The sequence below is a fragment of the Micromesistius poutassou genome, assembly GCF_964030765.1.
Source record: "Micromesistius poutassou genome assembly, chromosome: 2".
Classification (NCBI taxonomy): domain Eukaryota; kingdom Metazoa; phylum Chordata; class Actinopteri; order Gadiformes; family Gadidae; genus Micromesistius; species Micromesistius poutassou.
In genome coordinates, this window is record NC_140272.1 from 16,943,565 (window position 1) to 16,966,671 (window position 23,107).

General features: G+C 43.7%; 1 protein-coding gene across 4 annotated transcripts in view; it reads left to right on the forward strand.

Annotated features, from left to right (window-relative positions):
• Positions 1-23,107, forward strand: part of kcnab2a (potassium voltage-gated channel subfamily A regulatory beta subunit 2a) — a gene marked incomplete at its 5' end in the record, with an annotated part of 70,223 nt that overhangs the window by 11,508 nt on the left and 35,608 nt on the right. For 2 of the 4 annotated variants that reach the window (XM_084464334.1, XM_084464335.1), the window contains 2 exons: positions 14,007-14,175; positions 15,277-15,318. In XM_084464334.1, the coding sequence (XP_084320460.1) occupies positions 14,099-14,175; positions 15,277-15,318 (119 nt within the window). Of the gene's footprint in view, positions 1-14,006; positions 14,176-15,276; positions 15,319-19,806; positions 20,175-23,107 lie in introns of those variants that run through there. The other 2 variants (XM_084464336.1, XM_084464333.1) reach the window with 2 other exon arrangements.

The window sequence follows — 23,107 nt, forward strand, 5'->3', positions numbered from 1 at the left end:
TCGTAGGAAAATATAAGTTGCACTACAGATTAAATCTTAATTTCTACTGGTAGGCAGATCATTTCAACGATAATGTATTTTTACATTTAATAGCCGTTGCAAGACATGGCGGCTTTGGTTCCAAAATTTGACATTTGCTTCAGTCAACAGATCAGAACTTGATTGGGGAAGTAGCAGATGACATGTATGACAATATATTTATGAGGAAAATGTTTGATGGAGAAGATGTTTTCGACACAGGAAAGGGTATTTAGGGTTGAGGGGCAGTTTGGCATTATTGACACAGGGAAACAGCAAAAACAGCAAAAACAAAGAAATTTCTTAAAAGTGGAGACAGAATACACCTTAAGACAGACGTAAACTGTCATTCTTGTCATTGTGCTGTCGGAAACAGCAAGGCACTGGGGTGAGCAGATCACTAGATTGGATGAATTGGATTGGATATGGCGTAAAAAATTGTAGTACGCTCCATTTAAAAATAAACTTTTTTTCTTTTTTATGCAAATGTTAGTTTTTATCCACTTTGCTACCACACCACAAAGAAGTGGGCATCTCCAAATTTTACATATGTAGAAATAGCCTATCCTGGAAATTTTATATCAGAAAAAAGTAAACTGCCAAAAAATGACACTGTACAATTGAGAATGAGTACCACAAAACATTCAACATAGGGTCCAGGATCACCAATCTTTCTCTGGGTAAATATTTGCACGAAGAAAATCTGCAGTTATAAAACAGAATGTATGAATGTTGGCGACACTGCAGCTTCATGAAAATCCCCTCAATTAAAGTCCCACTTCTTGCTGATTTCCAAACCTGTGCAGAATACAAACCAGCTTTAATGTAATGCAGTGACAGCCACAGAAAACTGTCCTGTTGTCCTCATAATGGCTAAAAGCTTTTCTCTGCTTTCCAAAAGATCCCGTAAACACTCTCCTCTGTTAATTACATTGGCCGTTGACCTTTGAATTCACCAGCACTGACGTAAGATACTTGTCCATGTTAACAATGGAAGTAAGATGCCAATCATAGATCAACGCCCAGGACTCTTTTTAGTATGACTAAAATGGAACCAATGTTGAACACAAATGCTATGCTTATTTGACTCAGCACTCCATGTACGTCCATGTAAACAGTGGCCAATCACACAGAGGTGTAATAATGGAGGGCCCGTACAGAAGGCAGATGACAGCGAACCTCCCCTCTTTCTCTCTTCTTACCTTTTACCGCATTACGCTTTACCTGCTTTCAACTTTGCCATGCTCCCAGCAGGTTGCTTTAACCGTACAGATGGCATGTTGTCATTCTCACCCCAAGGCATAGGGACAACCTGCACTCATTTAAGTGTGCCTGCACCAGCACAAAAATAAGATGGCCAAAACAATCTCACACTCCAACATTGATTGTCCATTACACCTACCTATGGGTGGCCACAAGGCTTAAAACACACCTTGTTACCTTACTGCTGCAAAGTGTGTTTTTTTCCCATTTATTTTAGGTGGCCATGTTAACAAATGCAATCATCAACACAACCATTCAATCATTGCACAATCTTTGAACAATTATCTGTTTTCTGTGGGTAAGATGAGGGAGGTAGTTAGAAATGTAAATTCCAGTCAATACTAGAAAATGCATTTCCTGCAGAAAATGCAGTGAGTGCTGTAGTACAGTGAGGTTGCAAATATGGTTCAATAAAGCCACATAGATTAAGACGTAAAGAAACGTTAAATGGCTTAAATCAAGTGAAGGGATTTGAACAGAGTTTAAAAGTCTAAATGGAGTAAATGTAAACATGCACACCATTTAAAAAAATGTAATGGTTGGAAACAAATAAAGAGACAGCTGAATGAAAAGCGCAAAGCATTGCTAAAAATGCAGAAATGTAAAATGAATTGAACTGAAGAATCTGAAAGGTCAAATGTATTACCCTGCACTGCTGAAAAATCTGAAAGGTCAAATGTATTGCAGTGCACTGCTGAAAAACCTGGAAGCTGAAATCGAAAACTGACTGATGCTGAATTGCATTACCTGAAGAAGCAAAGTGCTGAAATACATTGTTACAAAAGCTGGAAGCTGAACTGTAATACTGTCAAAGCTGGAAGATAGTAGTACTAGTAATGGTACTAGCTGTAGTAGTAGTAGTAGTAGCTATAGTAGCTGTAGTAGACGTAGTAGTAGTAGTAGTAGTCGCTGCCGCTGAAGTAGTATATAGTGGTACTAGCTGCACAAACGATATGCCATAAGAAAGGTATGGTATTGATTGATGTTTATAGAAAGATTTATTATAATCCCTTTCTTCTAATTCTTTTTAAAACCAGCCGAAATTGAATGTACTCCCTTAATGCTAATTTTTCCAGCCTAACATTTTTAAAAGTGGTCAAATTGGGGATGGGAAAAATCGCCCAATCTGGCAACGCTGCCTGAACGTTGTAAAAAGTAGTCAAATTGAGCGGCAAAAACTGCCCAATCTGGCAACACTGCCTGCACGTCCTCGCGCTCCTCCCTCAGCGTAAATCAATAAGACCAACTGAAAACGAGGCGGACATGGAACTTAAACTGTGAAAGTGAAACTATGAAAAAAGTATAAAGGTAATCAAAATTCAGTTTTCAGATTATTGAAGATACTGTCTTGATTTGTTAAACCTTTGAAAGAAGATTAACGATAAAAAATTGACCAAGTCACGAAGTCTGTAAGAAGTAAGTGTCTAAGTGTGAGAATGGGCGGTTCCACCGTCCTCCCATTGACTTCCATTGTAAAAAATTGTATTTTAAAAGTAGAATATCTCAAAAAGTATTACTTTTACAAACATGAAGTCATTGCCCAAATGTATGGACCTAGACCTTTGTGACAGATGTTGAATGGAATCGATGGTTCGGTGGTTTTGGCCACATTAATTGCACAAGTTTGGTCGTAGGAAGAATAACGGAAAAGGGATATCAAGATTGTGCATTCCTATGCACAATAATGAGATGGCATAGTTCAAAAGGGATATAGGGTGGCCGCCTCACCACCCTTCCACACTGCAAAGGGCATGGATAAACAACATGCTCACCCCACATGCCTTAGGACCCCTTGTGGCACTATCTCGCTCCGTGCACACACTAAGAGAGATGTGTGCAGCAATGATTGTCTTGGACACAATGCATGCACGCCAGTGCTGTGGAAGACCCATTTTCTGCTTTGGGCGTGCTCTGCCCAGAGCGTTGTCACTCACATTCTGTTAAATGTTTCACCAATATCTAACACTTAAATTGTTTGCCCTGAGATAAAAGCAGTTTGAGATGGTATTGGTTGTGCTCCCACATTAAATGCCTTAAGTACATGGAATGTTTATGTCCATAGCACATTGTTGTTTATATTATAACTCTCCCAAGATTCCTCCTCAAATTCACTAGTTTTAGGTGTGGTCTGATCCGGTAGTCTGGCTTATTCACTGTCGTGTGTCATGTTGTGCCAAGTCAATGTTATTTGTATAGCCTTTTATCACAGTCCTTCTCAAAGGGCTTTATAGGCCAAATATGTATGACACTCCACCCTAGCCCCCCAAAGGTCAAGAAGGAAACCTTAAGAATAAACACTGTGTGTGTACATGACACTCAATAAAGTCAAATTATTGGGTTAGTCCAACTATGATTGGATTATTAAGATGCATGTACCTTAGTTGAGCTAAAATCGAATCAAATTGCGTTTCTCATAGTCGAATTAAGACCCCTAGATTATTTGACATGTACGGATTGGGATTGGATTATGCGTTCTGCGCATGCTCGAGATCTTTTCCGGGGGCCGTGAGCCGGAAGTAGAAGAAGACGATAGTCGTGTCGTTGTCGCCATCGGAAAACGAGAAACAGCGATTTATTTAAAAAGCTGGCGCAGAAGATGGCGGAAGCCGGTGAATGTAGTTACCCCCTATAAGAATTGTATCCCCGGCCACGGAAGTGCGCATGGCATGCATTCAGTAAAGGTGGAACCATGGAAGCACACAGACACTACACTTCGATTTCACCCAAGGCTGAATTAAAAGTACATGTTTTTCTAAATGTGGGTCATCAACAAGGTTGTAAAGTAGTAACTTCAGGCACATCTGTCAAAATAAATGTTTTATTTCTCCCGACGTGTTTACGATCTTTATTCATTCATTGCGCCACGGCTGAACGAAACTGATATTCTCTGATATTATGAATCTTAAAGACTGCGTTGGGTTCTCAGACTCTCTGATACTTCCACAACAAGTAAAGACTTATAGTGGGGGGTTATTTCGCCCATGGGGGAGAAGGAATTGGGGTAATGCCGTATATGGACGGGCGGCGCAGGGGCTGCTCCTACGGGAGAAAGTTTTCAGTAGACAGCTGTCAATTCACTTCGGGTCCATGTCATTTCTCCGACACTCCATTGTTCCGACCTCTCACTAACCCGAAAAATTCCCATTGGTCCTACAGCCCACTAGTCCGACGTCCCTTTATTTCGAAAAAAAAAAATAAAGCATCCGCTCTGACATCCCATTGTTCCAACCGGCTTTTGGATCACCTATGCGGCAGAGCCCGCATAAGACAACAATCCCTTTCTCCTCCATGTTCGGTTCAATCTGGACTTCAGAGAGTCAAAACCAAAGTTCCTTTCCCCCAATTCCTTCTCCCCCATGGGCGAGAAGGAATCGTACCAGGGCATGACATGCTTCCAATGAATCGATTTACTCACCGCCATGTATAACCGGACAATTGCAGGTGTCCAATTGCGGAGCATAGTGGAACTATGGCTTTAATCTGATTACGCTGTGCATGTAGACGTGCTGACTGAGTGAGGAATCCGTCCTTCCAAGGTTGGTTTGGAGTAAAAAAAAACAAAAAAAAAACAGACTTGTGTTGGCCAATTCTAAAGTTCAGGTATCAGAATCGCTATCGGGAAGGAAAAAATTATATCGGAACATCTGTAATTGTCCATACGATGAGATAGTGGCTGGTGAGCAGGTAGCTGTAAGGTGGGGTGGACAGGTTTCACTTTCCAGGCACGATTAAAGCAACCCACTAAAACATAGAAGGCATTATGGTTGGACAGGGTGGACAAGTAATGCGTAGGAAAACTCTAATCAAGTAACTATCGGCAGCAGGAATAGGCTAGTGCTGGTTAACAGGTCGATTGTGCTGTAATGAGAGCTGATGGACAATCCTAGGAGCCAAATGAGATAGTAAAGAGGAAGGTTTTAAGTTTGGATTTTAATCTCAGCCGCTGTAGAATTGCCAGTTTGTGTGAATTCTTCAACTCAGTGAGCTAACTCGGGTCATTAGCAGTAAAAAGTCGTCTATTGTGTTATTGCTGGAAGTCTAATCGGATTGATGGAAGCCTTTTTTTTTTTTTTTCCCCTCAGTCTTAATTTCTTTATTAATAGCATCCAATCAGGGGTTGGTTATGGAGGACGTTGGTACAAGTGAGGGATCGTCTGACTGGGGTAAATGCAGTTGGACAGATTGGTTGGTGGTTAGTCTTTTGGGGATGTCTTGTCTACCATATGAACACCACTGAGGGAGGGAGTCAGATAGACTCAAGCCCTTCCCTCGGCTTTATCTCAGCTTTTTTACTTTTTTACTTTTATTTAATTTTTTGCACTCATGTATTTATTATAATTATAACTTTTTGGGGAATAACTAGGGGAATCCGTGTTATCTCAGTGCAAACACGTCCACTTGGCACTGTGTCTATAGAGACGAGAAACACTTATAATCTATTGAATGTGTAGTGTGATAATGCATTGTAAAAGGATGCTGATAAGGAAAAATAAGTTTAGATGGAAAATTGTTTTGACGGAGAACATCGCAACGCAAGCATCTGCTCTGTTTTCGTTACTAACGCAGCTGCAGAATGTTTTTTCTGCACTAGACTTTACATTTCTCCACATTCTGAACTGCAGTTTGCTCTGTTACTCACGTGTGTGTGTGTGTGTGTGTGTGTGTGTGTGTGTGTGTGTGTGTGTGCACTGTGCTGTGCTGTGCACTCTGAACATGCTGTTTCCTCCGCGTCCGTCTCTCTATGAGTCTGTTCAAACAGCCGACAGCCACTCGTTGCCTGGCCGCTCCGGCTGTCATTAAGGATTCTGGACCACGTCCTCCTTGCTCCCTGTTTTTCTCCTCCGTTAGCGACGGCATCAGTCAGAATGGCGCGGTAGCAACCTGTCGGTGGTTTGAAGAGGGGGGGCGGGGGGCGGGGGTGATTCACTGCATTGCTGCAGACTGCAGCCGTGGCGACCGCGGGCTGTACCGTATGACATCGGGACGCGGTGCACGAGACACTGTGCATTATTGAATAATTTGCTTAAAAGACGGCAGTGCAATTTTATAAATAGATATCTGCAGCAGCAGAGGGGCGCATATCGAACGGCTCTGGTGTGCCGCAGTGGCTGCCATCCGCCCAGACTCAGAGGAATCCCGCGCTGACTCTGCAGAAAGCTCAGTTCGGCGGGTGACTTGGAATGGCCTCACAAGGCCGCCTGTGATGTTTGTGTTTGTGGCTGTTGGTGCATCAGTGCAGTAGAGTCCGAGGAGGACGAGAGACTCCAGCTGCAAGAAGGTGGAGGACTGCAGGCAGACTAGCTGACTGTTGTGGTCCTTTAGCCTGCTGTACCTCCTCTGCTCTCAGCGGGTGGTTTCCACTAACAGGGGGGAATGCAATGTCAGGGTCACGCTCGCGTTGGAATACAATAACACACTGTACTTAATTCCTGTTACGTGGATGTCCAGTCCTTTGAACATGAGACCATTCTGAACATACTGCCGGTGCTGGGTGCATGATTCAGTTAGGGCATAACATTGGGTCTCAAAACGACTTTTTGTTTTCCGCTAGTTTCAAAGTTATACATTGGGGTTATGCACAATCAGGTTTAGTCCTTTGTATTAATTGAGATAAATGCTGATGCTATTCACTTGTCAAAGTTTAAAAGAAATACAATGACAAGATCAACACAATCTAGTCAAGCTTGATCTGATAGACTAAAACAAAAAGGAGCCACCGACACAACAAACAAAAAGCCCAATGCAGGCACCACAAACAGACTGTATATCATCTCAAACACCATGGTCTTGTTTTCTCCCTTTCTTCCGTTGTCCCTATTTCTCATGACCACCCCGATATTGTCTTCCATCTGTCCTTGTGCCTTTGGTGTGGACAGCAGAGAAGGACCCCAAACAGCCAGGCAGACTGAGGTTTCTCCTTTCTGCTGCAGTACGCCGCTTCGTGCTGTGTTTTTTTTTGCTGCAGTGTGGTTCGTACCGCTGCAGTGGTGAAGTGGAGGCTCCACTCCAACAGGCCCTGCTGCACAGGGACCTCATAGGCGAGCACACACGGGGCTTCTGGACTAGTTATACACTGTCTTCTAGTCTAGTCTAGCAGTTTACCTCCTCCTTTGTTTCTCTGCCAGTTCCAGTGCCTGATGTATAGGTTTTGGCTAACAAAACAAAGATTGTCCACCTGGGACGATTAAAAGCACTTGCTTTAGACAAAATATGATGAAACGAAAGCAAACTACAATCCGCACATTGGGTTATCTGTATTATGTTTGACCATTGTTAAAGTGATGAACAACAGACAATTAAAATGTATTCATTAAAGGTTATCAAGGTGTGCATTAAGCATCAGAAAGGTTGGGCAGCATTTTTCATCAAATCCATTTCTATCTCATGTAACTCCAGTCTGTCGATTTCCATCTATTCCTCAAGCCGTTTCAATGGTCAGAGTCTATTTTCCTTCTAGCTAGGTAGCCAAGTGGCTGACCAATTACCGTACACTCACATTATGGCAACAGTACAGCTGAATTAAGCTATGGTGGAAGTACAAACTACACAAAAAGCAAGGCGGGCTAGGCATCAGACCTATATTAGTGGTGCACTGTAGGATTTAATGGCATCTAGTGAGGTTGCAGATTGCATACAACTGAATAGCAACCCCCCCCCCCCATTCACCCCTCCCTTTCCGACAACGTAGGAGAAGTGGCAGGTACTGGCCTGTAAGGGGCCAGTAGGTACTTCCAAAATGATGTCATCCAAATACACAGCATTGAGTAGCCATTTATAAATTGTGTTTGTGTTTTATTATGTCTGTAAAACTACAGGTCGTAGCTCACAAGTAGCATAGCCATCATGTATAGAGGTTAAAAAACCTGTCCTCTCTTTAAGCTGTTTGTCCATTCTGGGCTACTGTAGAACCATGGCAGTGCAACATGACTTGAGGCTCTGTGAAAGAGGACCTGCTCTCTATATAGATATCAAGGGCTCATTCTTAGCAAACAACAACATGATTCTTATTTTCAAGGGATATTCTCAAATTCAAAGATATAATTGATAATATTATATTCAATTTCTGCCAATCTGTCCACAAGATGGCACTAAATTCTACACACTGCACAGGGTGGGAATTTCACGACGGCCACAACGGCCATGGCCGTCGTTGCCCCGCACTTTGGCCTTGATGCCCTGTGAAAAAATGTTCAATTTACGGCCAAAGTGGCCTTTGTGCCCCTGTCAAAGTTCCAGTGTAAACAACGCTAGTGACGCGTGGTGGGATTTTATGGAATTACGGCCATCCTAGTGGGCGCAGGAGGCTAGTCCCGTGTCTGTGGATCAGAGCGATTGCTCTGCTGTGATTGTTCCAAAATAGAACTTGCGCAACTTCGCGAACAGCGCAGGTGAAGTATCAACATCACATGAAAGAAGAACGTCAACCAGCCTCCTCAGCAGTGTTTGTAATAACGCTGTAACAGCAGTGTTTGTAATAACGCTGTTTAAAATAACGGCGTTTTCAGTAATGGGTAATCTAACTAATTACTTTTTAGTAATAATTACGTTAGAACGCCGTTTCCGTTACTGACAGTTAAATGCGGTGCGGTACTATGAATTGATTGAATAAACTGTGTAATCCGAACGCACCCCTGGCTCCGCACAAACTGCTAGTGAGGAGACCGGGTTTAACAACGAGATAAGCGATTATGATTGGCTAAGGCAGAGTCATGTTTCATGGTAGCCAATCGGAGCCAGTGTTTTTACACACAAGCCAGGATACGCGTGCCACACGCACACACAAACACCAAACAGATTCGGTGAAGCAGAAGAAATGGCGAGTCCGGAGCAATCCGATGAAAAGTTGGCATTTTCAAGGTGGAGATATAAACACTAATTCATTGAGGTCAAAGGCAAGAACGTGCATGTAGAGTGTACATTATGTCCAGGAGCAAAGACGTTGTAAGAAACTCTAATTTAATGAAGCATCTCACAACGACACACGCATCTACAAAGCTACTTTATTTTTTATTTTTTTTAGAGTAACGCAAATAATTACTTTCCCTGGTAACTAGTTACTTTTATTATAGAGTAATTCAGTTACTAACTCCGTTATTTTTTGGAACAAGTAGTGAGTAACTATGACTGCACTGTGTCAGGAGAAAGTGTATCTCTGATACTTCTGTGTTTAGGTCACAGTGGTGGCTGTTGTCTTTCTGTAGCAGAAAGTCTCTCTCTCTCTGTGTGTGTGTGTGTGTGTGTGTGTGTGTGTGTGTGTGTGTGTGTGTGTGTGTGTGTGTGTGTGTGTGTGTGTGTGTGTGTGTGTGTGTGTGTGTGTGTGTGTGTGTGTGTGTGTCCTAGTCAAAGCTAGTGCATGTACAGTGTGGATGTAAACATGACCAATCAGTCACTGCAGGTGCCTAAGAAAATGCTGATGGCATCCAAAACAGGTGTCCACCTCCTTACCCTTTGTATGGGGTGACGCATACAGCCAGCCGGCGACCTCATCTTCCAGTAGTACAGTAACTCAAGTCATCTTAAAGATAGAATTTTATGTTTAGACTCGTAAAATGAAGACTTGGGTGTCCACGTCATGGTTTATTTATGTACAATGGTGTCAGCATTGCTCTGTACACCATGTGCATCATCCTTTGGTGCAGTCCAGTACATTAAGGGGCTACAGCCTCTTTGGAAAGTGCATAGTAACAGAAGCAAAATAAAACATGTTATATTTATGTAACCCATACTTTCCCCAAATCTGCAGTTTCATGAGGTCCAACCTAGGCCTGGGCAATAAAGCAATAAATGATCGTATCGTGATAGACTTGTGATCAATATCAATATAAAACATGTTCAATATATATCGATAAGAGACTGGACCACCAAACCTAGCAGCTGGGTTTGTTACACAAACCCGGTTCCATACTTATTTACAATATTTGAGTGTTTTTCATTGTTGTATCGACATTGGAGTATTTATCAGTGAAGGACAGTGGAAGGTCATATTAAGTGTTAAACAGAAGTATTTATATCCAGCATGGTAATTCTTTTTAGGTCATTCAAATTATCAATAGTTATCGATATCGATCAATATGATTGAGGTCTTCTTGTTGTGATTCTAACTACTTCTGGACAGGGGAGGGGATAACAGCATTTAAAAAACATGTATTTATGTAAATGAGTTAACGTTTCTTTTCTCTGTTGGAGCCAGTTGACTTGAACTGTTTATGTAATAAAGGGCCATCCTTTCACATGTTAAAAAAAACAAAACAGGCATGTTTAATATCTGCGGTGTGAAGGTAAAGATCAGTACTTGGACTCGCTCCAGTCTGTAAATGTCAGTCTGGAATCACTCGGGACACTCCCAGGTGCCGTGGTCGGTAGCTCGACTCCGAGCAAGGTCGGGCTAACATTCATCTCTCTCTCTGCCTCACTGCACCTCGGTGCAGGGTATCCCTGGCAGCACTCGCCTCTTATTCCTTTTCCATCTTCCATGCCATCTGCTTCTGGGTGTGTGTGTGTGTGTGTGTGTGTGTGTTTATGCCTGCATGCACGTGTGTGCAAATGCATGTCTTGCCCAGCTGCCCGTTCACTACACAATATGAGACTGCCTGACTAGCTCACGTCAGTCCAGTCTCAAGAGGGGAAGCACTGGATGTATGGATGGAAGTACCAAGAGCAGTCTCCATTTTTGTATTTTGTCAGGAAGCTGTCATTCACATTCAGTATGGATGGACTTATGTTAACAGCAAGACTGTCTCAACCTAGTCATGTCATTTGTGTCTCCCTCAATATTGGATTATCCTCCCATTATATCTCTGAACATCAACACCATTTAGCTTTAGTTATCTTATCAACAAGATGTGCTACATTTGAGGCTTTGTCTTCAGTTATTCTCATGGAGAGTTGACTCAATTTGGTCATTCTAACATCTTTGATTCTGCTTTAAGTAGTGAGATTTTAGACGTACTCATATTAGTCTGGTGTCGTTCGGCAAAGTACCCCAATCATTGAGGTGTAAAATGCAATAGTTTTCTTAACTCAGTCTTTCTCTGTCCCTCGCTACCTCTCAATCTCACTGCAGATTTAATCAGCAAAGTGCACCCTGGCCCTGTTTTGAGCTGTAAATCTGAGCTCTCTTTAGGCCAATGCGAGGCCGAGACGTGTCCACGCAGCGTACCGCATTGCTGCAGTCCACTGCATTATCTGCTCTACATTCATCACACCACAGGCACGCATGCTTCCTATAGAGCCACGCCGCGCTTCATACTAGTCATGCCTGCAACGATGCGTCGGTAACGACTTGAAAACAATACAGGGAGGCCTGTAGATCACACAGAGGCTCTATGGGAAGTGGGACCAAAATGTTGTTCTCGTGTGCTAGAATACAGCTAGTGCAGGCTTGTAATGCTAAGATTGAGTGTCTTGTTCGTGTCATTAGCATTAGCTGTAGAAGAATTGTAGTCTGTTCTCTGGCCTATATTTGAGAACCGATCTCAAAGGATATAATGTGGAAGTGGGTTGTTCATTTCATTTGGCTCCAAGTGTCTTACCGAGGTCAGGAATTGTATTGACTGTATTACTGAAATGCATCCTTCAAGACAACATGGCCTACGAACCCTTTTAACCATGTCATAGTGGTAACTTAACTAGAGTTATAACTTACTACACAAAGCACAATGTTGATAGGGACCTTGATTCTTCAAGGTCCTTATCTATCTGCCTTTCTCCATTGACTTATTCTTTTGGCAAACACCATTATCCAAAGCACCTCATAAATGAGGCTAATCAAACCATGTGTTAACAGTCACTTAAGGACACGTGTGCTGGATTCAACTTAGAGCCACCACATGAGGTGATGAAATAATGCATGGGCTTTTTATAGTAGCCTCCATGAGACATACAGGTCAGACATCACTCTGTTGTGACCGTTTGCACTTGGAGGGAAATTTGTACGTCACGGGCCATTTGATTCCCAAGAGAAATTGACCTTGACACCCCCGCGTCCCCCGTTCCCCCGTGACTTCCAGTCACCCCCACACTTCGACAAATTAGCTCTTCCAGTAAATGTATAACCCCCTCCCCACTCTCTGGCTCGTAAACCATCAGGGTCACATTACCACCACCACCGCCACCGCCACCACCACCATCGCCGCCACCACCACCATCACCATCATCACCTCCATCACCATCCTTATCACTTAGGTCACTGGCCGCTTGCTCCCGTCCCCCGGTCGACAACGTGATTGAAACGCATGTCCGGGAAGAGCTAAACGAGTCCTTGGGAGCCCGGACGCGGACATTATTGTGTGCGCCCTCCTGAGATTGATGACAAAAGAGAAAGTCACCTTGGCGTTTGTTGCCATGTGTTCACCCCCCAGCGAGCCGGTCGCTGTCGGCCCGTGCTCAGCCGTCGGTGAAATGGGCTTCCTGGGTGCAAGCAGGCAGAGCAGCACGCGGCTCGTCGTTCCAGACACCCGGCCTGCCTTAGATGGATGCCGTGAGGCTGCACTCGTTCATTAAGTCTTCAGACACGGCCGTTTTGGCGTGGGAACGACCACACCCGTGTATATCCGGCTGCAGCACACCGAATCCAGAGTGAGGATTGTGTCCTCCTGACTTTAGGCGTAGAACGTACGTCACGTAAAGAAGTGTATTAAAATAGTCCCTTTTCCCCCTCCTTTTACAAAAACATCCCTGTTTACACGACAAGTGATGTAGGAAATATGGGTCAAGTATTTCTCAGACCATATGGTAACGCTAAAACGAATGGAAACACACTCAAAAGCCAGGCCAATAGGTGGCGACAAGTTAACCCATTTAAAACATAAATGGTCATGCACAATTTGTGGTCATGAGGGTGGTGTTTTTCAAAAGCTGTTTCCCCGTTCCAGATAGCCATCCGCGGTCCATGTGAATAACACACTGAGCAACACAATAAAACTGTGTTTTTAAAATCTTGTGACAGCGATCCAAGTCATCTGATGATGTCATTTTTGTTTGTGTATCAACTTTTTGTTTTTCCTCTCGTCTCTTCTGGCCAACCTTGACTCACCAGTGCAGCGCTCCTTTTCTGCCAGGCCTTCATGTTTATGTTTGATTTTGTTTCTTTCTAACTGTGTGCGGTTTCCTGCGCAAAATCTCATCAATAATTCATGGCTACAACTAGCTCCGAGCTGCAGATCGGTGTGCTCTTATGCCCAACGCAAACACACAGTTAACTACACACCCACACACATGACAGTAGTTACTCACACACCCGCACTGCAAAGAAAACCTTTTCCTTCCTATTAGTTTATGGAGTGTTTTTTTTTTTTTCCTTTGTTGGCTGCTGAATGTATTCACCTTTGTGTCTCATTCTGCGTTAATGGCAAGCTGCTCATGTTCTGGTTTGGTATCCGTGACCTTTTGCTGTGCGGTACTATCTAAAGTCACTTAAGACAAGCTGCCAGGAGACTAGAGACGCCCTAGTTTAAGAATTTGATGCAGCTACCCCAAGTCTGCAAAATGATCAACTAACGCCATCTAGTGGTCTAGCTGTTCAGTTGCATATTGGTTTGTTTAAGCGGCACTCCTTGCTTAATTGTCTCCTTGGTGAGTCAATTCATAATGACATGCATTAAATAAATGCATTTTTATCCTAATGCGATTCCTTTGACAAAATTACAGTTGTAATAGGCCACGGGCATATTATATAGTTTTTGTGACATGTAATCAAATGTGTATTCTCTTCCTGTGCATCCCAGAGGCCGTGGCTTGTGACAGACTGTAACCTGTGGTCCCAGCGAATCAGAAGTGCCCCCCGGCAGGCTGGCCACACCCCCACCCTCCTGCCTCCATGTATCCTGAATCGACCACAGACTCACCTGCCCGCCTCTCCCTCCGACAGACTGGCTCGCCAGGCATGATATATAGGTGAGTTCAACACACACACACACACACACACACACACACACACACACACACACACACACACACACACACACACACACACACACGTTAAGCCCAAAGCTAAATGCTTATTATCCTTGATGATGATAGGTGACTTTCACAAGGTATTTGCTTGGTTCAAAGGGTCAAAGTGCGCGTGGTGCTTGCTTCCTCTATTAGTAGGCTTTATTATAATTGTCAGATATGTCTTGTGGTGTTTATATAGTGAGTTAACAGCATGGATAATCATATACAATTTTCTCCCAGAAGAATGCTTTAAATGTTGGAACGGCAAAAAAATGGCAAATATGCCGGCAGGAGCCATTCATTTTATGAAATGTCTTCAGTAAGATTGACACGTTCGACAATCCCAACGGCCACTCGTTCAGATGTGTGACTGACTTTGTTTCTCCTTGAGTCGAGGGCAAACTACTAACAAACGCAAAATAAATCAGTTGACACACTGATCGATCCAAGCTATTCTTGTGTTATTAATGCAGTGTGATAGAGAGATCATCTACGGACACAGAAAGGGCACCTTTTAGAGGTGGGCCAAACCTTTGACTTCAGTTTAACTGTGCAGCATGTTATTATGAGGCCAATGTCTTGGTTCTAACCACTTGATTCTAATATTCAATGTAATACAAAGCAAACACGACACACATAGGTCATTAATTTCACTTCTTTCTTAGGAGCCCAATGCAGTAATTCAAATCCTCCCCCATGTAGGAAAGTTCACTTTTGTAATGTCCAATATGGTGTTTAAAGTGGCCATAGGGCTCTGTCTGGGGACATTGCATTTGCCAAGATACTGAGAGATTATTCAAATTGGTGTTCTGGAAACTTCTGGATAATACATGTCATCCTTCATTCTTTTGCACTATATATATCTTTTGGAATACGCCTTGATATATTGATATATATGAAAAGCACATTTGTGTCCTTCTCAGCGTTCTTCTATTGAAAATGTCTACCTTTCTTGGTGTCCATGATCCTGCACTAACTTCTTCATCTTCCTGCTTATTTCGTCTTAACCCAAGCTCTTTTCTTAACCCTTCTCTCTCTTTCCTCTTTGCTTTGCTGCAGTGCTCGCTATGGGAGCCCCAAAAGACAACTGCAATTCTACAGGTACTTTTCCACCTTCACCGTCCGTCAAGCAGTTTAGCTAAGGCCCGCCTCCACTTCTGACATGTGGTGTGTTTGAAGTGTGTCTGTTCTCCATTCCATTGGACGTTTGGTGTTTTTTGTTTGAGAAGCACTGTATTTAAGAATCTGGCCGTTATGTCATCATAACAGCTATGATGACAGCTGTCGTTTCGATTGCTGGGGCTTGTCCTTGGAATGCTCTGCTATATCAGTTTGAATTGTAATGGATAACATTTTCCCGACCGTATTTTGACCACTTGAATATGAATAATGTACTGTATATTGTCCTTGATTTATCTGCAACATCGATTTTTGCTTCTGAATTAGTGAACATTGAAACATCCCAATCCTCTATTAGGCGGCGGCATATAACGATCTGTTTATCACTGTTGAGCACACTGCGTGAATCCTCCAAACTGGCTACCATGTCGTCAGGTTCCCTTTTCTAATCATCCAATAGGGTAGTGGTCATAGGGCTCTTTCTGGGCCTTTCAAGTTGTACCATTTCAAAGAACACGATTTCAAACATAATTTTTTCAATGTTTCAATGTATGACAGCTACAAATTTCATATTTTAATTTTAATTTTAAGAGGTGAATTCAATACAAGTCAGGTGACCTTGTTTTCAAAGTATATATAATATTTCAATGTCATAAATTCAATGGTGTTTACACTCCCATGTACTAAATGTAATGGCTTTTAAAATTCAAAAAGTGGCAGTGATTTGCTTCCATATTAGTAGGTAACCCATTATTTTCACAACATTTTATTCAAACTATGTAGCCATGCATGCTTGTTTTTGTATAAGCTTAGTAAAAAGCCATTTAACAATAAACTGCACTCCCACAACATAGCCCTCTGCTGATGACAAGGTCCGCAGACCCATTACTAAAACCTCCCCTGAACCGATAACACTCATCTGCTGTTTTGCTGCAAGTGCATTATCTCAAGTAGACCTGAGAAAGGACTTAATGGATTTCGTCGTGTGCAAAACTTTAGTCTGCACCTCTCCCTTGAGCCGTGATGGAAATAACAACTGCTATATTCAGCCTGTCTGATTTGATGTCGGTTGTCCGATCACTTTTAATTAACGGCGGCTAAAACAGTTGCTCTTTTTTGCACTTCTACCCTTAACACCTCATTGGAAAGGAGATTGGCAGGTCTGCATACTGCCATCACCAGGCCATACCGTAGAGGTGCTTTATCTTACTCTCTCCCGTCCGCTTTTGCACAAGGATCAAGTTTTATGAGAACTGATGAGACCCGTTCTGCTGATCTGATATAAAAAGCCCTGACAGTGGCGATGTGCTTTCCTTAATGTACCCTCTATCGGATTCTGATCTCGGTGCCGTGTGCAGCTCTTGTCCATTTTTAAAGTGCAAACTGTCCAAGTGAGCAGCTCTCTGTCTATGTCTATCACAGCAAGACAGGCTGATGCCGGGAAGTGCAGTTCACTCCTTTTCAATAATTCCCTACACTGAACGTCAGGACTGGAGCCAGGATCAAAATTGTCAAATGAATGCAAAGGTTGTGGATTAATATGATGTAATCAGTGCATTAGAATACTGTGTTTTATATTGACTAACTGTGAGATTTGGATATATTTTCTTTTCTGGAATGTGGACTGCATTAGCTCAAGACCACTTAACATAAGGCAATAAAAGGCTTTTAGTGCTGCGTTTCCGGCTTTGACCATCGTTAAATCCTTTTAGAGATTCCCTGGGATCCACTTCCCCCTCCCAAACACCTGACCCCTCTGTCTCGGAGTATGCACTCGTCTTGTCGTTGCCTGATGTCAGACACGCTTGGGAAACAACATCTTATGTAGACAATTCAATCCTATCAGTTGTATTTAGTTATTCTACTTACATACTTACGTATGCTGTATTCTGGTAGGCTATGTATCATTTGTCGCATTTTGTATCAATGGAAAATAGTTTGACTAAGAATTAAGTTGGAAAGATTTTGATAAAGGGGTATAGAACTTGCAAAGCTATGAAATTAGTCTGAATCCAAAGATAGTCCAGTCTTTGAACTTTTCTTGGAGAGGAGCACTTATTTCTAAATGAGATTTCGAAATTTGTAAATCATTCAAAAAGTACCGGCTATCTGTTCTCAATGTCACTTCCTTTGAAGTAGACCTTAATAAGTCCTAGAAAAATGTGATAAGGCCAGAGAAGAAAGTATGTACTGTGTGTGTACTGTGTGTGTACTGTGTGTGTGTGTGTGTGTGTGTGTGTGTGTGTGTGTGTGTGTGTGTGTGTGTGTGTGTCCCACGCTACTCCCTTTGGCCTCTTAGTGTTCTTTCCTGTGGAACAACAATCAAGGGCTTTTAGTGCAGAGGCTCTGTGAATAATTCAGGCCTGATAATATTTGCTGCGGTTTACAGAAACAAAGCCTGTCCACTGAACATAAATGGATTCCTTCCATGTGATCCAACAGGCTGATGGGTGGATGATGCTGATGATGATGATGCTGATGATGAGGGTGAGGATGATGATGTTACTGGTAGAGCACGGGGCCCAGGCAGTGAGAGGATGGAGTCGGGGCGGGGGGATGTGGTGGAAAAGACGCACTCCTTATTCAGTAATTAGTTTAGGCGCTTTCTAGTAGGACACTCCCAGTTTGGGTGGACCCATGTGCTTGCTACACCGTGTGTCTATAAGAGCAGACGGGCACCCCCGCCATCTCTCATGAGCCGACCCCCCAGAAAACGGGTGAGTTGGAGGAAAGATTGTCGCTGTATCGGGAGTGTCTGTATACATGTGTGTGTGTGTGTGTGTGTGTGTGTGTGTGTGTGTGTGTGTGTGTGTGTGTGTGCTTGTGTGTGTGTGTACTCGTATTTGTTGTCTGCAGACAAGCCGTTGAGGCATTAGGCCAGCCAAGGAGTATGTGTTTGTGAATGTATGTGTTTGTGATCTGCAGCTCATGCATGCTGCCTTGCCTGGACTCTATTCTTCTCTTTGCGTTCTTGCTCTGTGGGGGGTGGAGTTTTTTGCTGCATAGGACTGCTGTACGAACAAGAAGGAACAGAGACTTTGTTGGAGAAACGCGCTTCTTCGCTCATTATTGGCTCTAGACGTTGGGACTGTATACAGAATAATCCCGTGTATATTTGGTTTTGATCTTTTTCTCGGGCGAATTTCACTTTCTGCCTTTTTTTTTATTGTACAGAGAACAGCTTCACAAGCTTAGAACATATTGCGTGTATAAGTTGGGGTGCGGATTTACTTTTTTGGCCATCAGACATTGGTCAAGAGATTCCATTTGGTCTTTTAATGAACCAGGCCGTTGGGTTATGTCACCGCAACGCCAGTCAAAGCGGTACTTTGTCTGAAATTTGTGCCGCTCATTCATCCATTGGGGACATCCTCTTTAGCCATCTTTACATCCTGTTTCTACCCAAATCATCTTTCCAAATGGGATGATGGAAACACAATAAAATCATGGATGATCAACCAGATGGGTGACAATAGGTGCACAAGCTGGATTTATTGCTTCTAATACGAGATGAGCAGCACAAAGAAATAGATTGATTTCACGGTGAGTGGCCACACCTTCCCCCATAATCATTCATCAACTATTTGCTACATAGCGTTTGAATTTTCTGTGGCTAAAATCTGTTGAACATGTTGTTTACAAATTGCAAGGACAGAGTTTTGGTTTGGTTTTTATTAATTTCTGCAGGGAGTGCCTTTTCAGAAAACATTTAAACAGAAAAAAACGAAATCCATTTGGATATCTAGTAGCACTAGTGCAGTGGCGCCCCCTATTGGGACTATAAGAACACGTTTTCCACGGTGGAATTTCTGTACATCACTATTTTGGATCAGATGGTAGAAAGCTGTAATATAAGGAAGAACACATTTTGAGCCATTAGCTTGGCTTGGTAAGATGCAGGGAGTTTTCAAACCATGATCTTCATAACTTAAGCACATCTTTTAAATGGTCTTTCAGCTATTCCATTTATTCCCATAAACTGATCTGTTGAGACTTTACCGGAATCCACAACGACTGCGAATTAAGACCACAACAAACGGCAGACCTCCTTTTATGTTTGGTGCATGCTTGCACTTGAATGCCTCCTCCTCTCCACTCTCACTGTCCCCACTGCAGATGTAGTCCGCATGTGCCTCCACTTTGGTCTTGCTCCTTAATCACTAGCCAGTGACCTGAATGCCGCCTATCAGCGTATACCTGCTGCCATTGTGTGTCTGTCAGGGGTGGGTGGTGCCGGCCTGTGCTGGGCTCCTCTGATTACAGGATGCATGGCTGTGCGTGCTGCACTGAGCAGGAGAGCTCTCCTTTTTTGCCCTCATTATGGGGGCAGGTGCTATTTAAGGAGGTGTCCGTAGCCAGCCGGCATCTTGCTCTGTCCCCACTTTTCTTCGGCTCCGCTCCTCACATTCGCCGCAGCGGCGAGCGAGCGGTGCGGGCAGGAGCGCAGGGAGCGGGGCAGGGGGGGGGAAGATGTTCGCGGGCGGGTACGCCGGGGGTCCCCGGGTGCCCCCCGGCCGGCGCAAGTCCAGTCACTGTGCGCCCGAAAACCTGCAGATCCCCAAACCGGCAGGGCCGGGCAGCGGTCTACCGAGGAGCGTCAGCAGCGGCAGCGGCGGCAAGATGCTGTCTATGTCGTACAGCGAGAGCATCCGTAGCGGGATTAGCCGCTACCACTCGGACCAGGGGCTGAACCTGCCCCGGCCCGCCGACCAGGCGGAGCTGCAGCGGCTGCGGGAGCAGCGGGTGGCCGCTCAGCTCAAGAACATGGAGGACTTCCTGAAGATGAATGGCCTGGCCCTGGAGGAGTGTGTGTCCTACCAGACAGGCATGAAGTACAGGTAAGAGGAAGGGCCGGGGGCTCGACCTCTCGGAGGCCCGGGGTGGGGGACGGGAGGCGAAGGCGTTTGAACGGCGGTACGGCTGTAGCGCGAAGATGTAGAGCTATAGGGGGGTGATGACCTGCCTCCGGGTCACAGTGCCGCTGTCAGTGGGGCGGGGGGGGCGGGGGGGGAGAGTCTGGTGGGGTTGTGTGACAACTGTCTTATAGTTGTTTGTTTTGGTTATTTTTTTGTGTTGGATCTTTATTTATGGTTGTCTATACTCGATGAGTGGATAACTTATTAGACAGCTGGTTGTTGACTTTTGTGTTTAGCACAAATGAAAGAAAAGAGCCCATGTCAGTGGACACTCGCCATTGTCCTGAGGCCAAATGCTCCCACATCAAGGTGCTGGCTCTAGTTTTATTTTCATCAAGTAGGTCAGCCTCCATTGAGGTGGGAAGGACAGACTGTTCCATAAGGATTTACTTGGCCCCTTAAAAACTCTCTCCAACTTTCCTCATTTGCCCCTTCATGCAGTCCTCGGGTATTGTCTGTACCTGGTCGCTGGTTGTGATTTGCTTATAGATGAGGTAATAGGCAGTGTATTGCACAGTGCTCTTGTTTTGTCGAATGAACGTGACAGACACCACCACTGTTAACGATGAAAGCGTTCCAGTCCGCCTCAGTACTGGTAATATGCTGTAATATGCTGGCCAGTGCTTCAGCCAAGTGACTAGCAGAGCCCACATGGGGCTGCTGCTGTGGTGGCTGTCCCAGACATGGAAAGCTCTCAGCCCAGAGCTCTGCCTGGCTGCTGTTGTTTTGGTCAGGCTGGGGGCAGTGACCTGCACACAGGTATTGGCTGATGTTACCTGGCCTAGGTATGTTCCAAGGGTTACTGGTGGTTGTCTGCAGATATTGTTACACAGCGTCTCCCCCGCATCCTTTACAGTCAGTGGCCCATGACTCTATGATGGCTTTATGATCTACAGAGTGGACAACAGCAGTGTCAGGTTTCACCTTCAAGTGTGCCTCATGCTGAAGCACCTTATGGTAGCTTTATGCATTTTTAAAAAATCCCACTTACGCTTTTCCGCTTTTCCTCATTTGATTTCACAAGCACTTAAATACTTTCTAAGTAAGATAAGTATTTGCTTATCTGTTGAAATCTGCCTATCTCTGCACCCTGATCAGCCCAGAGGCAGTGATGAGGGCTACAACTGGGGCGGGAGGTACACACACCTCAGACCCGTATCTCATCATTATTTTAGGCTGGCGGTCATTAGGAGAATGGAGCATTAATTGAGTCGCCTTAAGCCATGCCTTACAACATCCTCACCACTTGTTCATGCACGCCTGGATCCAGATAAGAAACTATAGTGTAACTATACCATGTCTGAAGATTAATTTGGCCTTGTGTTTCTTTATTGTCTTTATGTGTGCTGGTGGCTGTTTGGTCAGACTCCTCAACCCAACAATCATTCACCATGGCTTCCTCACAGAGTTGCTTACACACAGCTTCAAACACACTGAATAAGAAACACTTTTTCCGTACACACACACACACACACACACACACACACACACATGCACCTTGGAGAAAAGTACTCAATGGGATTAAAGAAGATATTGGTTTACACCTGGACTAGCAGGGGATATGTTGACTCCTAGTTAACCTAACCTTATGAGAACCTGATCATGGCCTTGTATCAGTGGCTGCACACTAGTTGTTGTTACGAAACTGTGATGGCCAATGAGAGTATTCCAATACTACTTAAACTCCACTTTCTTTAATTCACCATTATTTTTATTGCTTTATGGTAGTGAGATAGACAGGAAGGTATGGGAGATAGAGGGGAGGACGTGCAGCAAAGGACCACGGTCAGGAATCGAACCTGGGTCGCTGCGATCAGGACTGGGCCTTAATGGTACGCGCCCCGGTGAGCCACCAGGGCGCCCCTAACTCATCATTCTTTTAAGGTATATGGTAGGTAGAGTGTACATAACGCTGTTATGTTCCTACTCATTGGGAGGGCTCATCCCACACATTGCGACTTTAATTTGTTATTTTCACTCCTATTGCGTTGGGTCATATATTATTGATGCATTGTAAAACTTCTAAAATACTTCTAGATAAGAAGAAGTCTAAATGAAAGCATGCTTCAAATAAATATGGCCATGAAATAAATCCTGCAATTAATAAATAAGGCAAATAATATATAAATCCTTGTAGATATAAATGAGTCGATATAGTTAAATAAATGAATAGGTTTTTATTCTAAAAAGGATGCTTTTAAATGGACTTATTATTCCACATTTGTTTATTTCAGGGGACTTTTGTTTCCTAGTACCACATATATTTCCCAGCTCTTTCATACAGAGTGCCTAACTCATGAATTCAGTATCCCCCATGGGACCTTACTTCAGAAGAAATGTGTTTGGTAGTCAACGGTGAGGCACAAAATAACTTTTGATCCTGTTTGAATTGTGCCATGAATTACACATGTGAAGTTTGTCAATTTGAAATATCATATTGCAATTCAAATAAAGGTCGGTTATAGGTTAATCTTGACTACGTAATAAAGAAGACTGCAAACTAAAAAGTTGTGTCGTCGACATCATAACTTCCCCTCAACACAAGCTGCCCAGAGGAGTTTACGTGAACGTAATGCCTGTGTGTATGTTGTCTCATGAGCAGCGGGTCTTGCTGGTTCTTTCGCTGCCCGGCTGATAAAAGTACCAGGAGTCGGGCCCCCCCGCTGGTGCACTGGGCTAAGGCGCATACCATATAGGCACAGTCCTAATCGCAGAGATGCAGGATCGAATCTGGCCTGGGTCATTTACTGCATGTCCTCCACACTTTCCTCTCTATCTCTCTCTATAATAAAATGCAAAAATAAATCTTTACAAAAAAAAAAGTACCAGGAGTCGCTGGGTAAAACACATCAGCT